A 20172-nucleotide genomic window follows, 5' to 3' on the forward strand; every position below is an offset into this window, starting at 1 on the left:
GTGCCAGGGTCATGTGTCAGTGGCTCCCAAATGACTAAAATTACTTGGAGTATTTGAACAGGGGTCTGTTGTAAGTGAATCCACCACAAGGAATTAGTTCACACCCATTTATTTGACAGTCAGTTTTAGCAATAAAATAACTGTGTTTGCTCCCAGGGCAGCAGCTGGAATGAGATGAGGTGTTAGAAGGCACAAATCCCTGTGGGAACCCATCACTCATAGATCCAGTCATGTGCACAGGGCTTGAAGTCGATGAGCTCTGTGGGTTTGAACCACAGGTTGATCTCTTTCTGTGCACTCTCCACTGAGTCACTGCCATGGATGATGTTCCTGTGGAAGGAGACAAACATTGTTCCCTATAAAAATACATTTTCAGCAGCTGTGTTCTCAATTTGCAAAAACTTGGATGAAGCATCTAGAGTGGGGAGACTACTGCTGTTATTTTAGGTAGAGTGTTCCAACACCCCCACCCCTCCCAAAGAGCTAATTACGCCTATCAGGGTCACTCTAGAGCTACTGTTCTACACCAGCCCCTGCCTGAGCTTACATGCTGCTCTGGGGAGGAGTTGGACTGCAAATAAATCAGCTTTGTACCACTTTCCTAAGCAGAAGCTATGCACTGTGACCTGCAAACAGAAACACCATCAGACTAAGGTCTCTACCACCAATTCTGGCCTTCTAGAATAAAAGAATGTCACTAGTTTTTGTGTTGGCAAGTAAACAATGAGTAGGAGTTGTTGAGTTTTAGTATTAACAGACTGAGCACAAACCTTCCCACTTGAATGCAGAAGTCACCACGGATGGTGCCAGGCTTGGAGTCTGCAGGATTGGTTTCCCCCAGCATTACTCTCCCAGTTTTAACCACGTTGAGTCCTTCCCATACCTTAAGGTAAAAAACACAAAAATTCTGGTAAGCCTGTGCTTATGCAAAATACTGAGAAGTCATCTTTGCTCTACCATACTTTGCAAAGAAACAAAGGCTCTACCACGAAAGATATCAACCTTGCCTAGATTCTCTCTCATAGGCCTGTAAAGGTGAAAAGGGAAAAAAACCATCTGAACTGAAAGTAATTGTAAAAAGAACTATCAACATTGTTACTGCAATGAAGGAAATACTTTACCAAGCCTCAGAGTTAATATACAAAGCAAATTCCCAGCCCTTGGTGTTTTGGTGGAACAGAGACAGCCTGCTGAGTGTCCTCTCCTAGTTCATCATCACAGCAGTAACTGCTATTACAGCAAGTACCTTGTTTTGGGGGGATTCTAAGAATGAATGACACAGAAGTTGGGTTCTTGTGTCAGAGAGCCTGACCTTTTTTTGCCCAAAACAGAGATTTTGGTTCAGAAGACTTGCTTTCAGGAATTTTGCTTTATACATTTATGTATTAGGCATTTTAATACCCATTTTATATGTGCACTTTTCTTATTATATAGTAATTTCACTGTTTTAATTTTTCCTTTTGCCACTATCAGAACTAGGTAGCTTGAAAAAAATGTTTCTGCAATACTATCTCTGAATAGTTTTAATAATTTACAGAGCAAGACAAATATATTCAAGAAAGTAAACTAAAATTAAGCCACTTACCATGGCCACAATAGGTCCAGAGTTCATGTATTTAACCAAACCAGGGAAGAAGGGGCGGTCTTTCAGGTCAATGTAATGTTGTTTGAGAAGGTCTTCAGAGGCCTTTAAAAGGGCAAATTTAAATAAAATTTTCTGAATATCATTGAACAAAAGGTGTTACTGGTGTAAGACTATGGCGTTAGTAATTAGATCCAGTAATAATTAATGTTACCAACAATGCTGCAGTACTATTATGGGTATCAGTGGGGGCTCCTGCTGTAACATTAAAGGAGTTCTTTCTGGCAGTGCTGGGAATTGTAAATGTGATTTTTTTGCACTGCAGTTATCTTCGGCGATAAGCAGAGTATGGCACCCCGAGGTGATGTTACCCCATGCAACCTTTCAGTCAAGGCCATTCCAGCTCAGTTGGGCTGCATTAAATCTCTGCAGCAAAATTCGGTTTTTTTGTTAAGGGGAAAAGCCATGTGCCGGGCAGGAAGCCGGGCCTGACGAATGCTCCAGCACATCCGCCATCAGATCCACATTGTGCCGCAGGAGAAGCCGCAAGGGGAGATTCTCCGTGGGGTGTGGTGAGTGCCCCTCGGGCAGGGCAGGGACGGGGTTTGGGGCAGAGCAGGGACGGGATTTGGGGCAAGGCAGGGATGGGGTTTGGGAGCAAGGCGCGGGCACTCACGTGCACGAACTTCATGGCCACGAGCCGGAATCCTTTCTGCTCGAAGCGCTTGATGATCTCCCCGACCAGCCCGCGCTGGACGCCGTCGGGCTTGATGGCGATGAAGGTGCGCTCGCCGTTCCCCGCCATAGCGCTGCGGGCGGGAGCGCCGCGTGAGGGGACGCGCGGCCTCAAGGTCGGCGGCGGCCATAGCGGCACCTCCCCGCCACGCGGCACCGCCACGGAACGTTCCCCCGGCCCCACCGAGCCCGTCCAGGCCCCGCCGAACCCCGCCGGGCCCCCCGCCTGCAGCCCCCCATGCCCCTGGAGCCAGGGGCCCGCCCTCACCTATGCAGAGCTGCCGCCGCCGCTACCGCCCGCGCCGCTGCCGCCGGAGGAAGAGGCACAGGAGGAGGCGGGTGGACGGCGGATCCCCCGCCCCGCGCATAGGAGGAGCCGGGCCGGTGACGCTTCGGGGGAGGGATCGCCAGGACCGAGCGGGACCGGGTTGGGATGAGATGGGACGGGACCGGAGCGGACTGCGGTCGCTGCCGGACCCGGCGGGCGAGCGGCGGCACTCGGCCAGGCCCGGCGGCTGAGGGGCGGCACTTGGCCAGGCCCGGCCGCACCTGTCGCCTCCGCCGCTTTGAGGGTTATTAATTCACAGACGCAGCAACTGTGGTTTAAGCCTTTAAGTCACTGAAAAGACTGCGGATATTTAATACAGCTAAATAACTTTTTACCCATTTTTTGCTGGGTTGGGTGCTTTCAGGAATTCCCGCGGCCTGAGGGTTGGTCCTGCCACCCCGGCTGCACAGCACGGCTACAGCTCCTCGAAAGCTTATTTATCACAGAAGAGCTATGTGGGATCCGTAACCCAGGAACATCATTGGTAATTTTATTGGGAAGATGAAACTGCCAAGTGTCAAAACCTCACAGTCCCTGAAGCCATGTCACAACATGAAGCACGGAGTGTGTTGTTATTTTTTATGATGCTTAATACTTGGCCCTTTCCTGGTTGATAGAGCACCTTATCCTGAGCAAGTTGTAATCACACACATCACTGCGGGTGGGATACCAATGATATCAAATTATATCACTGATTTATCAAACATATCTGCAGTCTTTGTGTTGTCTCTTATTGAGAGGCCAGTTAGTCAGGCTTCACAGCATCAATGAGAGGTTTCACACTGGACCTGCACAGGCACCTCAGCCATGAATGAATGCTGGCCTCAGTGTCTTCCCAGTCTCAACACATTAGAAACACTAATCAACAGCTTTCTGACAGCCCCCACACCTCCAGATAAAGCACATTTCTCTGTTTTGTAGAATCAAGAAGTCTCAAGTAACCTTTCAAGCAAAGATTAAACTGGAGACTACTATTCTCATGCTCAGGTTTGTCACATATTCCCTTTCCTCCAACTTCTTTTGACCTAATGATTTATGTTCTATAACACTGAATATTTTCAGAAGAGAAGCTTACAGCCTCATCTACAGCTTCACAGTTAGAGAATTTGTCCCCCCTCCCTATACTCATTAACTAAATATAAGACATAATATTTTAAATATAATTTTATTTCACTTAAGAAACAACAAATATTGTTTTCTTTTGTGCCATCTCTTTTTAGGAGCTTGATATCACTATAACGTATCATAAGCCTTCAATTCAATATTCATTGCATAGTTCAGTATTCAGATAGAAGAACTCAGTGTTGGGGAAAAAATCATGGAGCTTGAGAAACTGATTCCATGAAACTCTTGCTCTTAGTGAATAAGATGTTGCAGGGAAATAAATACCTAATATCAATCCCAACTTCCTCATCCAGTACAACTTTTGCTGTTGAAACTGAAACACTTTCTGCATTGTTACGACTGTACTTCTTTACATCGTTAAATAAATACAAAACTATAGTGCTAAAGTAATTTCTGAAACAACTTATCCAAGGACCGTTTGCTTTGTAGTCCTAGCTACTAAGAAAGGTCACTAATGAGAATCAAGCTAAATTATCACCTGTTCAGCTGGCAAAACAAACACCACTTATTGCTTTGTGCAATGTCAGAGAGCTGCTGCACTGAAGTGACTGAAGGTAGAATCTCCCTCATCCATCCTCACATTAATCTGCTTTTCACATAAAAGGACATTTCATAAAGCCTGGCTAGTTAATCTTTCCTTAAAATGCAAAATAAATCCCATGTGGATTGAAAAAAGAACAAGTTGAAACAGTGTCAGTGTGGAGGCCAGTTGTCATTTTAGCCAGAGCTGAGCTCTCTATGGTCACAGCATGTTCTGGGGAGAGAAATGGGCTTTTTTCTGCAGCTGTTTTAGGAATGGGGACACACTTGACTTGATATTAAGTAAATGCTCAGCATCTTGGACATACTATCAAAACATTTACACACCATCAGTTGCCCTCTAATATTTTAGCAAAGTTAACCTCTGACTCTGAGCCATTTGCATGTTTATTTACCAAAAAATAATTTATCCATTTGTTTTTATGCTTACCAAAATACTCTCTATGACTATAAAGTGCTTCAGAAAAATATGTTTGTTATCTGCTTTGTGTTTTCACCTCATATCTCTCAATCCCAGAAACAGCTTTTAAAATGTGCAATTCCATCTATAACTTGACATCTTTTAGATCAAAGGAGCAGCAAGCACTGACTATTTAACATCCACAACAGAGCAATCTCACTGTTTTCTGAGGTTTCTACCAGGGAATTCTTTGGAATAGCTAGAGGCTGGCAGCTGCTCATGGACATGGGGATATCAGAAGATTCAGTGTGGGTTTTAATCATATATCCACTCATGAGCACAGCTTCTGTAATCAACTAGTTCTTCAGGAGTGAACCATAAATTTATCTCAGTCTCAGCGCTTTCCACAGAATCACTGCCATGAATGATGTTCCTAGGAAAAGAAAAGGTGAATAAAAGAGTAAGAGAATTCTTAAATTAAAGTAAGCTTCTTGTTTTGAAGTTGTTCCTGTTATGGACAGGAGCTTTAACTAACAGTAAAGTAGGAAAAGACACAGCATAGGCAGTGCCAGCTTTACTCCTCATTTTTGCCAATGGGGACAACCATGACTTGATCCCCATCCTAAGATCCTAATATGACACAGGCACAGGGAATGGCAGCTCTGTGTGAGACAGAGAAGGATGGAGCACAGTTCCTGCAGGTATCATGACATAACACTTGGCATTTAGTACCTTTGGATGATACCAAAAGTTTTAAAATTTACCTTCCAACTTGGACACAGAAGTCCCCACGAATAGTGCCAGGCTTGGAATCAAACGGATTGGTTTCGCCCAGCATTACTCTTCCAGTCTTAATCACATTAAGACCTTCCCACACCTTAAGGAATAAAAAAAAACCTTTCAGATTATTAAATTTTAGCAGCAGATAAATTATACCATCCACAAGAACACAGGACTGTCCATCATGGCACAAATCAACATCTGAATATTTGTCACAGCTAGGCATATTTTATCTCCAAGCTTTTTGTCAGATTCTGTACAATCCCCTTCCTCACCCAAGGAGGGGAGAGAACAATGCATCTTCCTAATCACATTATTTGAATCCATATTTTTAAATCCTTTTAAAAATAAACTAGATTTCAACAGTTGACACAAACTCATCACAGGGAAGACAATCAAGCAGTGTGGTTTTCCTTGCCAGGAACTCACCATGGCTACAATAGGTCCGGAGTGCATGTACTGCACCAGGCCATCATAGAATGGCCGGTCCTTGAGGTCGATGTAGTGCTCCCTCAGAAGGTCCTCAGAGGCCTGGGTTAAAAACCAGACAGAGAAAAAAGCTTACAGTAAGAACTTAAGAGCATACTGAAATCACAGAGATTAACCACAGGGCTCTGGTAATCCTGAAACTTGCACGCACTTCAAAATTCAGTATTTCTAGCACCTTCCTAGGAGAATTTTTGGTCAATATGAATTTGAACTGTTTGGTTTAACCACAGCTAAACTTAGAAAAGTTTCTGTTGCAAATACAGGCAGTTTATGTGACCTGGGATTTGTGAAAGATACTCAAAGATATTTATTAGGCATAGGGTGCACCTGGAAGAATATTCTCTTCAGACTAAGGGCATCAGGTTACTAAAATTAGTATGCTTAGCACGTCTAAAGCAGTTAGCCAGAGCTGGGAATTGGAACTTTTCCAAAAACATCCTAAGTACAACTTCTCAAAATTTCAGTTTTAAATGTTACAGATGCCACATTTGTTGTTATAGCATGCTGCTCTATTTGAAGGCTACAGAAGATATTAAAAAGCAGGCATGGCAATTGAGGAGAGCTTACATGTATTAACTTCATGGCTACCAGTTTGAATCCTTTCCTCTCAAAGCGTTTGATGATCTCCCCCACCAGCCCTCTCTGGACCCCGTCGGGCTTGATGGCAATGAAGGTACGCTCGTCGATGGCAGCCATGGTCCTGAGGAGGGAGAGAATAAAATTTGTTACTCCAGGTCCGGAATAACATGATCCCAGTCCATCCCAGCCCTGTCTGCTATCAGTGTAATTAGATTGGCTGCATCTGAAGGTCAGGAATTCATGGTCTCCAACGTTTGGACGAACCAGTGGCTGCGCACAGGTTTTCCCAAGTGCTGCAGGAGTGAGTTTGAAGCAGCGAAACGGTGCCAAGTGCAGGAACAATCAGCGAATACCGAAATCAGAAAAGCTCTGAACAGAAAAAAAGGTCACGATCACCACGGATCCATCTTCCTGTGCCGTGCAATAAATTAATAAATAAATCCACGAGCAGAGTTTTCACCTGGAAACCAGCAGGACCAGATGGGCTTCGAGCCCCGCGTGTGCCCGCGCACACCTGAGCGAGCGGGTGAGGGACGCGGGGGCTGCGGGGACACTGCCCGGGGACAGGGGGACCCTTCCCGCTGCCCAGCGACCCGCCTAACCCGCTGGTGGCCTGGTGGCTGTGGCAAACCTTGAAGCTTTGTCCCCCGCGGGTGGCCCGGTGGCTGTGGCAAACGGTGTCCCCCGCTGGTGGCCTCGGTGGGTCTCGCAGCCCGTCTACCCCGCTGTTCCCCAGGTGTCTCTCACAGCCCGTGCCCCTCCCGTTTCCCCGGTGGCTCCGGCAATCTGTGTCCCGCGCCGGTGGCTCTGTCCGGCCGTGTCACCGCGGGTCTCCGCCCGGCTTAGCCGGGTGTCCACCCCCCGCCCGCCCGGCAGCCGCCGCGGTGACAGCGCGGCCTCCGCCCGCAGAGAGCGCCGCTCCCGCCCCCAGCCCCGCTCCCGGGCGGGGATCCGCGATCCATCCCCTCCCCAGCCCGGGATCCGCCATCCACCCCCTCCCCAGCCCCGCTCCCGCTCCCGCCCCCAGCCCCGCTCCCGGGCGGGATCCGCCATCCATCCCCTCCCCAGCCCGGGATCCGCGATCCATCCCCTCCCCAGCCCGGGATCCGCGATCCATCCCCTCCCCAGCCCGGGATCCGCGATCCATCCCCTCCCCAGCCCGGGATCCGCCATCCATCCCCTCCCCAGCCTCGCTCCCGGGCGGGATCCGCGATCCATCCCCTCCCCAGCCCCGCTCCCGGGCGGGATCCGCGATCCATCCCCTCCCCAGCCCGGGATCCGCCATCCACCCCCTCCCCAGCCCCGCTCCCGCCCCCAGCCCCGCTCCCGGGCGGGATCCGCCATCCATCCCTTCCCCAGCCCGGGATCCGCGATCCATCCCCTCCCCAGCCCCACCCGGGTCACACCGGCACCCACCAAGTGCCTCTTCCCTTAGAGCGGCGGAAACGCTCAGCCCTTCCAGCGTTTCAGTCTTGCCCGCTGGATCCGCGTTTTTATTTAACAAAAGGCACGTAGCGTTATTTTAATAAAAATCTCGTTATCGTACTGTTCTGCTTGTATTTCCTCTTTAAAGGAGGTAATTAATTTTGTTTGTTTGTTTCTGGTTATAATGTATTAGCTCTTTGAGTCAAAAGACCGTTCAACCCTTTACCACTGAGCTACATTGCCTTGAGCATTTTATTACCTTGGAGGGAATTGAGGATAAAGTGTCTGGATGGAAATCCATGATTGTCCTGGTTTTGTTTCCAGACTGAGATTAACTTCCTGGGCTCTACTTCCTGGCTGTTCTCGAAAGCAAAACAATTATTTTGCTTCCCTCTGGCTAGGACATTGCTGCTTGACAGGTAAAGGTTCAGCTTTTTGATAACATGGATTTCCTTATTTGGGATCCCTTCTCTTCACCACAATCCATCACACACCCTGTGATACTTTTAGTTCTGTTGGGAGACTCCAGATCTGGCTTCAACATCTATTCAAACAACCTGCTTTATTGTATTCAGGGTCTTTTTCTGAAGATCTCTGACTTAATAAATTATACTTTAAAAATCACAGCATCATACATTCTAGCAAGTCCTTCTTGAGGTTATTTTGGATTTAGAGTTTCTGAGTATTCTCCTGACAATGTCAATGCGATTTATTCTTTGGCTTTGATACACATTTATTTAAGATGTTTCATACTACTTAAACAAACTCTGTAATCTTCACTATGGCAAAACAATACGTAAAAATAGAAGAAAGGTCTCTATAAACAGGATGTTTTTAAAAATATTAAGTTTAAAGCAGCAATAGGACATCTATTTACAGCCTTGTTAAATCTACATAATTTAATGATTAAAGCTTAGGACTTGCCCTAAGGTGGACAAGCTTGACTTCCAGCTTTAGCATAGGTCTCCTCTGTGATCTTTGCCAAGTCTTTTAACCTCATTAAATAAGGGTCAACTTTGTCACTTTTGAGATTAATCCATGATTAGCAGAGCAAGTTGTTACTACATAAATGAGCTTTTGCTGGTTGCAAATTCTACCAAGATCACTTAATTACATTGGAAATTACATGCTTATCTAATATGTGATGAAGTAGAGAGTCTAGACAAATAATTTCCAAAAAATGGACTGATTATGGGAGAGAAGTAAACACCTTCTAAGTTCTTAGTGAGTGAACTAAGTGTAATTGCTGAGCTCAAACTACATTTCCACATAACTTACAACCAGTAGACATTTTTAAAACAGGTCTGAGACAAAGGACTGACTGTGAATGTCTCCAGACTTCAGTAGCATTTAACAGCTCCAGCTTTGCTGGTTTGCCCCCAGCTTTACACTGGTCTCAGCTCACAGCCTCTGTCTTTACCACCCAAAATATTTGGGGTTCTCATCAAAACTCATATTTTGTGCTGTGTCTCTCTTGCTTCTTGTAACCAGAGTCCTCACTCTGACATGTTTTGTTGCTCCAGGATATCCTGCTCTTCATTTATCTTAACTTCTGTTGTGCTTTAAGGTAAAGTCCAGAGGCCCTTTATATTCTGGGCATAGATTTTCTCTAGAACGGCTCTTTCAAAGACCCAAAAGGACTCAGGCGGGCTTTTGGAATAGTTGCTGTGGAGGCAGAGTGGATTAGGCAGTTGAACACCTTGCTCAGACAGTCAGAGTCCTTCTGCAGTTGGACTCCTGAAGGCGGAGGAACAAGGTGTCCCGGGTGCCACCTCAACAGTGCACTGCTGGCAGTTTCAGATGAATCGAGATGACATCACACAAGATGATCCGTGATCTGGAGAGCCAAGGGGTGCTCAGCAAAACCCACTCACCCTTCAACAGCCCCATCTGGCCTGTGCACAAATCTGACAGAGAATGGAGATTGACTGTGGACTATCGTGCATTGAATGAAGTGACTCCACCTCTGAGCGCTGCCGTGCCGGACATGCTGGAGCTCCAGTACGAGCTGGAGTCCAAGGCAGTGAAATGTTATGCCACTATTGACATTGCCAATGCATTTTTCTCCATTCCCCTGGCAGCAGAATGCCTGCTGCCTCAGTTTCCCTTCACGTGGAGGGGAGTGCAGTACACCTGGAACCGACTGCCCCAGGGGTGGAAGCACAGCCCCACCATCTGCCATGGACTGATCCAGGCTGCACTGGAAAAGGGTGAGGCTCCAGAACATCTGCACTACATTGCCTTAGAACCAGTCCAAATAAAGAGAAAATTAAGGCTCTGCTGCTCTCCAGTGGAGCTCAATGCAATCACCACCGTTGAAATTCCACCACTTCTTGAGCTTTCTGCCATTTTTAAAGCACATTTTAATTTCTTTGTTCCTAGAATGCTGCTGGGCCACCGGGTTCCTCAGCTGTACATGTGATATTACCTAATGAAAAATACTGACTTTCCCAAGTTTGAGTTCTATGATAGAGGCTGCACCAGAGGAGGTTAGAGTGGATATTAGGAAAGTTTTCTTCACTAAAAACATTGTCAAAAGCTGCTATGTCCTGTCACTGTTCCCTGGGAGCAGCCTCACCTGGCTGCACTCTCCTGACAGGAGGAGTTGTAGGGATAGGAGATATATAGATCCTATGTAGATTTATATATAGGATCTATATATCTCCTTTTCCCCAGGCTGAGCTCTCCCCAGCTCCCTCAGCCACCTCTCACAGGAAGTGTGCTCCACACACTTCCCCAGCCTTGTTGCCCTTTTAAAGGTCTCTTCCAGCCTTGACGATTCGATGATTCTGTGTCCCCTGACGTGTCCCGGCCCTTCCCGCTGTCCCCCCGCTCCCGCCGAACGCGCTTGGCCCGATCGCGCCGCCGCCATAACGCCACACAGGCCCCGCCCCTCGATGACATCACCGCGCAGACCACACCCCCCGCGCCACTTCACACTCGTGGCCCCGCCCCTCGATGACATCACCGCGCAGGCCACACCCCCGCGCCGCTTCCCGTCCGTGGCCCCGCCCCTCGATGACATCACCACGCAGGCCACACCCCCGCGCACTTCACGCCGCCGTCCCGGCAGGCCCCGCCCGGCGCGGCGGGTGAGGTCAGAGGCGCGCGCCGCTCCCGCCGGCCCCGCCGAGGCTCCGCAGCCGCCGCAGGGAGCCGCTCCGAGCAGCGCCCGCCGGGCCCCGCCAGGCTCCGCGCAGCTCCCCGCCGCCGCCATGGAGCTGGCGGACGGCGTGGTGTACCAGGAGGACCCCGGCGGACCCGGCCCCGCCATGATGTCGGAGCGGGTGTCGGGGCTGGCGGGCTCCATCTACCGCGAGTTCGAGCGGCTCATCGGGCGCTACGACGAGGAGGTGGTGGCCGAGCTGATGCCGCTGGTGGTGGCCGTGTTGGAGAACCTGGACTCGGTGTGCGCGCACAGCCAGGAGACCAGCGTGGAGCTGGAGCTGCTGCGGGACGACAACGAGCAGCTGCTCACGCAGTACGAGCGGGAGAAGGCGCTGCGCAAACAGGCCGAGGAGGTGAGCGCGGCCCTGGGCCGGGGCGGCTCCGGGGGGGCGGCCGCACCTCTCGCGCTGGGCCCGCCCGGGGCAGAGCGGAGAAGCGGCTGTGCCCCGGCCGGGCGCGGCGCCGGAGCCGCCGGTGAGGAGTGGCGGTCGCGACGCGGCTCGGCAGGAGGATGAGGAGGCGGGGAGTCCCTCCCGGTCCGTGCGGCCCGTCCGCACGGCTCGGTGTGCGCGGGGTGCCCCGCGCCGCTCACCCCGGAGCCATCCCCGGGAACCCCCGGAGCGCTGCGCTGCCGGGAGGGGAGCCCAGCTAACATGGAACCGTGCGCTGGCTGCGCTGGCACGGCCCCGCGGGATGCGGCGAGACGGGTTGGCCATTGTCGCAAAAACAGTGACAACGCCTTGCAAAAACCAATGAAATACACAGTGTGTATGCTGAAGCCCTTCTGAGTTGGTGTATAAAGCTTCAAGCAGCAACAGGTGGTGTGGACTCTCCAGTGACATCCACTCTGATTTGGGATGTTAGATGTTTTTATTTCAGTTTTTGTCCCAGTAATCGCTTCGGCATAAATAAGCTTGTCAGGCAAGCTTATGTGATATTATAAATATATCATCTAGTGTGATATTATAAAGCAATACAATAGGAAGTAGCTGTGCAGGACAACTTCCTCTGGCTCATTGTCTTGCCAAACTCCTGAGGAAATTGGATTGGCAGCATTATCTGTAATAGAACAAGCCATCTTACAAGTCTATTTCCAGACCCCTTGTTCTGTGCTAATCTCTCTGGTTGTGCTTGCCTTCTAAATTTTCCAAAAATCAAAAGAACAACTGCACTAGGGTGAACACAACATTGACAGTTAAATTAAAAAAAACCAAAAAAACATAAAAACATTACCCTGTAGAAATATTTGTTTGTTTCTGGTATAAGTGAGTGCAAAATGTTTTCTGCAGATTATTCAAGGACTCAGTTTGTTATGAAGTGCTGTGGTATGAGTAATGTTGTCGCCTCTCCCCTCCCCCCAAAGTCTTGGACTGATAGATCATTCATCATCTTCCTTGTCAAACGTGGTGAATTTATGATGCCTTATGGACTCCAGTCAGGGCACTGGAGTTGCTACACTTTCTGACACAAGCTGATGTAAAAGAGTCTTTTAGAAAATACTTTTCTATTGAGAGTAATAGGAGGGGATTAATAAATACGTTCTAAAATAATTTATGAGAAAATCCATCAGGCTTGAAGCACATTGGCCAGATTGAATAAAACAGGCCTTGAGCAGCAGGACAGAAACCATACCAATGTGATGGAACAGAACATGGGGTTAATTATGTTGTTGTAGCTTTTCAGGAACTGTATGTGCTTGTATTGGCAGTGGCCTTCACTGCCATCTCCATTTCTGTGTGTCATGATAAATTAACTTGAGGGGACAGGCCTCATGCAGTTGAAGAACTAGCGCTCATGCTGCAAGACAGCTGGCTTATCCTTTCCAAAGTGCAGTGAGACCAAAGACTGTATTTTCATGGTAAGCACAAAGGTCATTTCTGTGATGTGCTGAGATCATTGCCCTGTACAGGTGTGGAAGTGTTATTTACAGCTTGGTGTGTTCAGGAGAGGCACGTGTGTTAGGAATGATTATTGAATTATTTTTCCGATGCTGAGATAACCTAATGGGTTCAGTATGGTTGAAATAAAAGGAGGGAACAGAAATTTAACACTACTTTCCTTGAACAAAAAGTTGCTGGTTTAGCACATTTCTTTAGTTGTGGAGTTTGCTTGTGTCATCTGGTGGCAAAATGGAGAATTTTGAGCTGCTGAGTTCTATATTTATTATCATCTGTTCATAGAATCACACAGTGGTTTGGGTTGGAAGGGACCTCAAAGTTCATGTTGCTCCAACCCCTGCCATGGGCAGGGACACCATCCACTGTCCCAGGTTGCTCCAAGCCCTGTCTAACCTACCCTTGAGCACTTCCAGGGATGAGGCAGCCACAGCTTCTCTGCACAGTCAATACACCTTCTTTTACTTTCTGTTTGTTGTTGTAGGAAATTTATTTGCAGCAGTATCTTAATGAGCATTAAATAGTTTACTATTTGGGCAGGGGTCTCCTTTCCCCGTTTTTGTAATTTGCCTTCTTTACTTCCTGTGCTTAAAAAGTGTTACGAAAGAAACGCCTTAAAAGTTGTTGCTTGTGGATTTCTGAAAGATTTATTTTTTTTTTAAAATCACCTTGACAGAAGTTCTGGGCCTACTTCTTAACCTTCTGGTTAAGAACAACAGTCTTGATCTTTGTAGTTGCTGTGAAATCACTTGTCTGACTTTTAACATGGTAGGTTTTTTGATATCGCTGAAGGAATGGAAGAACTAGCTGCTCTGCTGTTCTGCTTCCAGTTCTTACTTTCCCACTTGGTGACTGTGAGGTAGCAATCCCTGCCCCAACAAAGTAGGAGAGGAACCAGCATTTGTGCTTCTGCTATTTTATACCCTGGTAAGAGTTACTTCTGCAGCAGTGTGCTCTTTCAGACTTGCATTTGTAGCTGGCTGTGTTTTGTGTGCACTGAGAAAGAGGATAAAATCTACTCCTTTTAGCCATGCCAAATTAGGATATCTTTTAGCTTTTCTGCTGTTGGTGGGATTAAGGTGTTTTTGAAATCTTTTGCAACCATGAAAAAGGATTTACCACCTCTAAAATTGGTGTAAGTCATAGCATGAGCTTGATTTCTGCTTTTTCTCACTGTTCCCAGAGGTAACTTTCTTCTTCAGGATTGTATGTTGAGTAAACACTGTGCATTAAGAGTTAAGTATTTTTCATTTGAGAGAACAAAACCAAGATGCATTTTACAGAAAACTTTCACTCTATTTTACAGCTATCAGGTTGTTTTAATTTTAATGTGTTTTTCTGTGTCCCAAGTCCATCTGAACTGGCTTTTCAGGTGATTTATTTTCTCCCTGCTCCAAGAAGAGCTCGCCATTGGCTGAGAATCTATCATCGTTGCAATACACATTGCTGAAGGACTTGTCATAAAGTAATAAGGGTTGCCAAGTGGGTGGGACCCTGACATCAGATATGCTCAGCATTGCACCTGGGTCCTGTGACAGGAAAACAAGATGTAAAGAGACAGAAGATGATACAAATACAGGAACAGATATTTCATTTGGCTGATAATGTGGTACTGAGTGCTTCAGTGGTTGTGTGCAGGACAGAAGGTTCCAGATGTGCTGGGCTGTTGTGTAGTCTTGAGTTTTTATTTATTGCAAAGATTTCTGCAAACTTTCAAGTACATTACAATTGTTTACATAAAGATTTTTGAGTTAAGTTTGTGAGGGACTTTTTCACACTTTTTATATGAGATCTTTAAGAACAAGTTGGACAAAGGTCTGAAATGACACACTTGATCCTGCCTGGAGGAAATGGCATGGATTAAATGGGAGTTGCCAAGCATGGCTGATGAAGGTGTCACAGGATTGGTTTCAGTAGCAGACACATGCAGGAGGAGCTGTGCATTGCATCCTGTGTTACACCTTATCACAGCCTTATCAAAATTAGTGTCCAGACATCCAATGCTGAGCATCAGAACCTGGAAACAGGATGGCCTCTTAAGGATCATTCCAGCTGTATTTTCTGTAGTCTTACATAAACTAGTCTGATTGTTTTAAAGACAGGTTGGTGTCCTTCAGCTGCTCTTAGAAAATAAGAAAAGGTATCAAAAAAATGTCACTTCTCACCCTTCTCATTGGAGTTTTAAGATACATCTTTGTGGCCCAAACAGGACATCACTTAAAATGGGAAAACCTAGATTTTTGTCTGCCTCACTGTTTTGTATAACCAGTAGCTAGAGTTGAACTGAAGGGATGGCTATTGAGTGCCTAACATGTTCCTACATGTGCTGCAGGATTTACATTAAATAGTGCAGGAGATACACAGTATTTGAGCGTATTGTCAATTAAAAAAAACCCAAAAAATGTCTTTCAATGAGGGTGCTCAGCCTGTCCTTGGCTGCTGTGGTGGTTTATCTAACTAGTTCTTCTGTCATACTTGTGCAGGCTTAGTCAGGATGTGATGATCAATCTGCTGGGGCTGTGTCTATGGTTATACTATCACCAGAAGGAGAAGTGAAACCAAATAAAAATATTCCAAGTCCAAAGTTCTCAATCCCAAGATCTGATTAGGTATAGTTTACTGCTGGGGAAAAATACTCAGCTGTAATTACAGAAATGCTTTAAAGTACAGTAATGTAGATTTGAACTTAAACAAAATGAAGGTAAACTAGTGGGAGGAAACAAAACTGTTCCAGGCAAAACCAGTTTTACCACTTGCAGTTGAAGAACTTGAGAGGAAATACAAAATTATATCTATCTGTAGCTTCATGACATTAATGGCTCTGAATGGCTGTTTGTTATTTATAATTGTCCCTGGCCTTTAGCAAGCTATGACACATTTTTGGGAAACCATCAGAGAAACAACTAAACAAAGATGCTACAGCTTTATAATTCTTTCATGTTTTTTCTCATGTTTAGTGTAACAAACTGTGTTGGTCTTTAGCCCCAGTGCCAAATTTGTGTCAAACTTTGAAGCCCTTCTTGAAAAGGGAGTCTGCCAAGAATAGGCCAGACATGACTTGAATGTAAAAGGTGCAAAAGTTGAATCAGTTATTACAAAGAAGACACGAAACCAGCTTAAACATTGAGGTTTTCAAATTACATTGACTAAATAATATTCCCAAACTTTGTGTGGGGGGTGGGTAGAAAGATTTCTGCATATCTGTGTTTGAAGTGGGATTTTCGATGGCAGCACCCAAAGGGGAGTTACCTGGGCTATGTCAGCTGTTTCTCAACTGTGTCATAGTTTAGCTTTAAGCACAGTCATATGAACACCATTCCTGGTCCTGTGATAGCTGTGCAGAGCTTGTCTGAAAGGAGCTCTTGTTTCACTTCATAGGTTTTGATGCATTTCTACATCTGAAGTACGTTTTAGGCAGAACTTCTGATGACCCTGTTCAACTGAAGCCCTTTTCATAAGGTTATGAATTTCTGCTTTTGTTAAAGCTCTACAGCACAATGGCTAAAATGTACCAATAGTTCATTAACAGTTGATGTGTGACAGTTTGAAATATTTTTCCCACTAAATTTTCCTAACAGTACATAGGAAAAAATATTCAAATCAGATTACTGTTTTGGAGTTGCTGCCTTCACTGTCTCTTTTCTTCCGTGTGGTCCTCAGATGCCTTTGCCTCTTTAACTGTCGTGGGTGTTTGGGATTTTTTCCTGCAGGGGTTTCTGGTCTGCCTTTCTTCCCTTTTCTATGAACCTTCTGCATGACTTTTGTTGGTGGCCTTGTCTTCTCCTTGCAATGCAGAGCATAGCGTACTGTATGACCTAGAACATCTCTGACTTTTAGAAGTATTCCCTGTGCCAGCAATACACACTGAATTTCTTGATTTTTTGGGTAAGATAAATAATAAAAAAAATATGCTTTTAAAGCTGATACAATGGTGTGTTGGTAATTTTTATGTCAGGGAATGTAAACACTGATGCATTCATCAGTGAAATCCAGAATAAGGGGTGGGGTCACAAAGTTGGTAAACCAAAGAAACAAGGTGATGGTGATCAGCACAGAGTTTTCTGTGCAGTTGACATATTGTAGATGGTTGTTAAGGACTTGATGAAAACTATTAGAATTTATAGCAGAATTGGGTGGGAATGGAAAAGATATCAAATAATTTTGGCTGGCACTACTGCTGGTGTGTCCCTGTTGCACCGTTGTGGCTTATGGGTGAAAACTTCACTGATGATCAGTCAAACTAAGGATACCAAGACTCCCTGTGTTCACATGCACTGTTGGCAGTTGTACATTAAGCTAGACAATAATGAAATAATTCATATTTATGTTAATCCCAAGCAGGTTCTCTGGAGTAGCTGGCACTTAGATGAAAGTTATTACACGGTGTAACCTAGGCTGGGTGCTTGACTGATGGACCTGGACTAAAATACATCTTTGTGTTTAAATATGGATCTATTCAGTTGTTTTGAAAACCACCTTGCACCTTCCTGACTGTGAAGGGCTGCTTTGTTGCTTCCTATCTGCTGTAAAACATGTAATTAGTTGTTTAGTCTAACTTAACTATTTTCTTGTTGTTTAGAAATTCATTGAGTTTGAAGATTCTCAAGAACAAGAGAAAAAGGACTTGCAGACCAGAGTGGAAGCATTAGAGTCACAAACTCGACAACTTGAACTAAAAGCAAAAAACTATGCTGATCAAAGTAAGTAAAACACGGTGCACTCCCTGTAAGTGATATTAGTGCATTTTAATTTTTGTTCTGTAAAGTGATAATACATATGCTAAATATCTGTGCCCTCTGATTCCTGTACTTAGACAGGTAACTGAGTTTAACTCTTGTGCAAGTCTGTTTTCTTTAGAATTAAGGCAAACAAATCAAATACAAGCTTATGACTTGTAATCCGATTCTTCTGGTATCCTGCTTGTATTGTTTGCCTTTTAGACAGGGCTTTTTTCAAATTTAGCAACTTTTCCAGGAGATGCTTAGATTACTTCCTTGTGATGATAAAATAAGCTCTCTTCTTTCTCTTAAACAGTTGTCTGTGCTAAAATAAAGGTAGTCTTCAGGTTTAGAAGCACAGCTGGGGTGAGAAGAGCATTGATGGTGATTCTCATTAATTTTTATATTATTTTTGCTGAATTATTTATTTCTATGAGACAGTTTTTATAGAAAAAAAAGTATGGAGAGAACACTTCCCTTTTTAGAGATGTTCTGTGTAATTTAAAAAAAAACAACTTCTGGAAGCTTTGGAAAAAGATCAGAGTGATCAGTTGTCTTGAAACACTTGAATTTACATATATTGTAATTTAGACATTCTGCTGGGCTGCTTCTTATCCAGCCACACAGTCACTGAATGAAACTTGATCAGTTTTTTTACTTTTCTGCTTCAAGCTTCTAAGCCACCCTCTGTTGATGTGAGACTGGTGTGTTCATCAGTTAATATATAGCTTTTATTGCTGGACCCTGCAGGAATGTAAAGTGAGACTGTGACAAGGTTGAGAGGTGACCAGTTTCTAAAAGCAGTGCCAGTCGTCAAAATAGCCCCTTCTCACTATTCTTTCTTCCTTTATTTCTGCTCAGCCACATTTCCTTCCCCTAACACAGCAAGTTATAACTCTTGTCCAGCTGGAGCTGTAACACTGTTTCTGTAGAGTTTAATTTTCAGTGGCATGCCTGGGGTCTATAGCTGGGCAGGAGTATTAGTCTGAGAGTGTTCAGATGAATGTAGGTGGCATCTAGGGCAGAATTTTACTGAAATTTGGACAGTTCAGAATGGTGTTGGCAAATCTTTGAGGCTTCATATCCACTGTTCAAATATTCTCAGATTCTGTACAGGCAGGGAGGAGGGAACACTTAAAGCAATCTTTCCTAGCAAAGACCAGGGTGATTATTTCCTAGGATTGTCTCTTTGTAGATGAAGTCAGGCTAAAATGGATAATTGAAGAGACTTGTAGCAGAAGCCCTTCGATTCTTGCTTACTGGGGTTGTGTCTGTATTTAAAAGTGTCACAAGAGGGGAAAAGAAAGCACTGTAGCAGGTGTTAAATGGTCTGTTTTGGTAACAAAGACACTGTTTCCAGAAGGTCTGTGCTTTAAATGCACAGCCCAAACAGCATGTTCATGGGAGACCTTGTTCTCTGACAACAAGATTATGGATCAAGATTGTATCTTGTCATATAGGCCATGGCTTTATTCTTTTGATGCAATCCAAAGAAAAAAGTGGTTGCACAAAAAAAAAGAAAAATCAGTTGGATTTCTGGCAATGTATGTGACAGCATACCTGGAGTTTCTCTAATATGAATTACATTTACCATGTATTGATAACACCATTTTATATTGCTCTGTGAATCTGTTGTGGTGAAATTCTCTTTTGGCTTTGAAACCTTCAAATTTATGTATGATTTTAAAGTTTTATTTATACATTATATGTATATGTGTGTGTGTGTATGATAATGATGGAAGTATTTTCAAGAAACTCAGTTGTTCCAGTAGAAACACTGAGGGTTGCTAGAATTACTTTTTTTTGTAAGCAGCAATGTTGCTATAAACAGTTATCATAGCTACATAAAGCTCTAGTAATAGAATAATGACTTTTAGACAGTTCCAAGATCTGTTTATTGGGGGGAAAACAATCTTTTTATTGGAGAAAAACCTTCTGTAATGGCAAAATTGTATATTTGGAGAAACAATAGGGCTGGGTTAAACACTGAGTTTGCTTATGCTTGGCTTTGATAATCCGTCTGGGACAACGTGAAAGACTTGGGAAGATTTGATATGCTGCTGACGCAGAGCAAGATCAAAGGGGACATAAGCACGTTTGTTGAACATCTAATGAATATTATGTAAGTGGTTTTTTTAGTGCTCTAAATTTCTAAGGTATGAAAACCATAGAAGTGTCTATAGTCATGAAAGCAGCTTAACCTTACTGAATTACCTTGTTTTGTTTTATAGACCAGGCAACTGGCATGTTGTACAATCCCAATCACCGATGTGTCACTTCAATTCAGCTCCAAGTCTTTTAGCTATATTTCTTTTTCTCTTCTACTTCCTATAGTACTGCCTGTGCATCTAAATTAGGTTCTGGTATTGCCAACTGTGTTACCACGTTGATACTCAAAACAGTGGCAG

At 44.9% G+C, this 20172-nt stretch overlaps 4 protein-coding genes across 5 annotated transcripts in view; 2 read left to right on the forward strand and 2 right to left on the reverse strand.

Moving 5' to 3' along the window:
* Positions 1 to 2244, forward strand: part of MBTD1 (mbt domain containing 1) — a 38233-nt gene extending 35989 nt beyond the window's left edge. Inside the window, exon 17 of the transcript XR_009279057.1 lies at positions 1908 to 2244. The gene's annotated coding sequence lies outside the window, so the exon portion shown is untranslated. The remainder of the gene's footprint in view (positions 1 to 1907) is intronic.
* LOC131585974 (nucleoside diphosphate kinase) lies at positions 94 to 2890 on the reverse strand (the record flags this gene model as incomplete). The annotated part of the gene is made up of 5 exons (XM_058852668.1): positions 94 to 330; positions 771 to 883; positions 1586 to 1687; positions 2259 to 2391; positions 2586 to 2890. Coding segments are annotated over 5 exons (771 nt in total), but the record flags the coding sequence as incomplete, so codon positions are not given.
* A 749-nt stretch (positions 2891 to 3639) lies between these two features.
* On the reverse strand, positions 3640 to 7435 carry LOC131585874 (nucleoside diphosphate kinase-like). The gene is made up of 5 exons (XM_058852497.1): positions 7190 to 7435; positions 6547 to 6679; positions 5920 to 6021; positions 5475 to 5587; positions 3640 to 5143 (listed from the first exon to the last, which is right to left on the reverse strand). The coding sequence occupies exons 2-5, from the start codon at positions 6673 to 6675 to the stop codon at positions 5026 to 5028; spliced, it is 462 nt and encodes a 153-aa protein (XP_058708480.1). The 5' UTR covers positions 6676 to 6679; positions 7190 to 7435; the 3' UTR covers positions 3640 to 5025.
* A 3628-nt stretch (positions 7436 to 11063) lies between these two features.
* SPAG9 (sperm associated antigen 9) overlaps positions 11064 to 20172 on the forward strand; it is a 58303-nt gene continuing 49194 nt past the window's right edge. For both annotated transcript variants that reach the window (XM_058852481.1, XM_058852482.1), the window contains exons 1-2: positions 11064 to 11504; positions 17626 to 17746. In XM_058852481.1, the coding sequence (XP_058708464.1) occupies positions 11199 to 11504; positions 17626 to 17746 (427 nt within the window). In that variant the 5' untranslated portion in view covers positions 11064 to 11198. The remainder of the gene's footprint in view (positions 11505 to 17625; positions 17747 to 20172) is intronic.

Source organism: Poecile atricapillus, chromosome 17 (genome assembly GCF_030490865.1).
Source record: "Poecile atricapillus isolate bPoeAtr1 chromosome 17, bPoeAtr1.hap1, whole genome shotgun sequence".
Lineage (NCBI taxonomy): Eukaryota > Metazoa > Chordata > Aves > Passeriformes > Paridae > Poecile > Poecile atricapillus.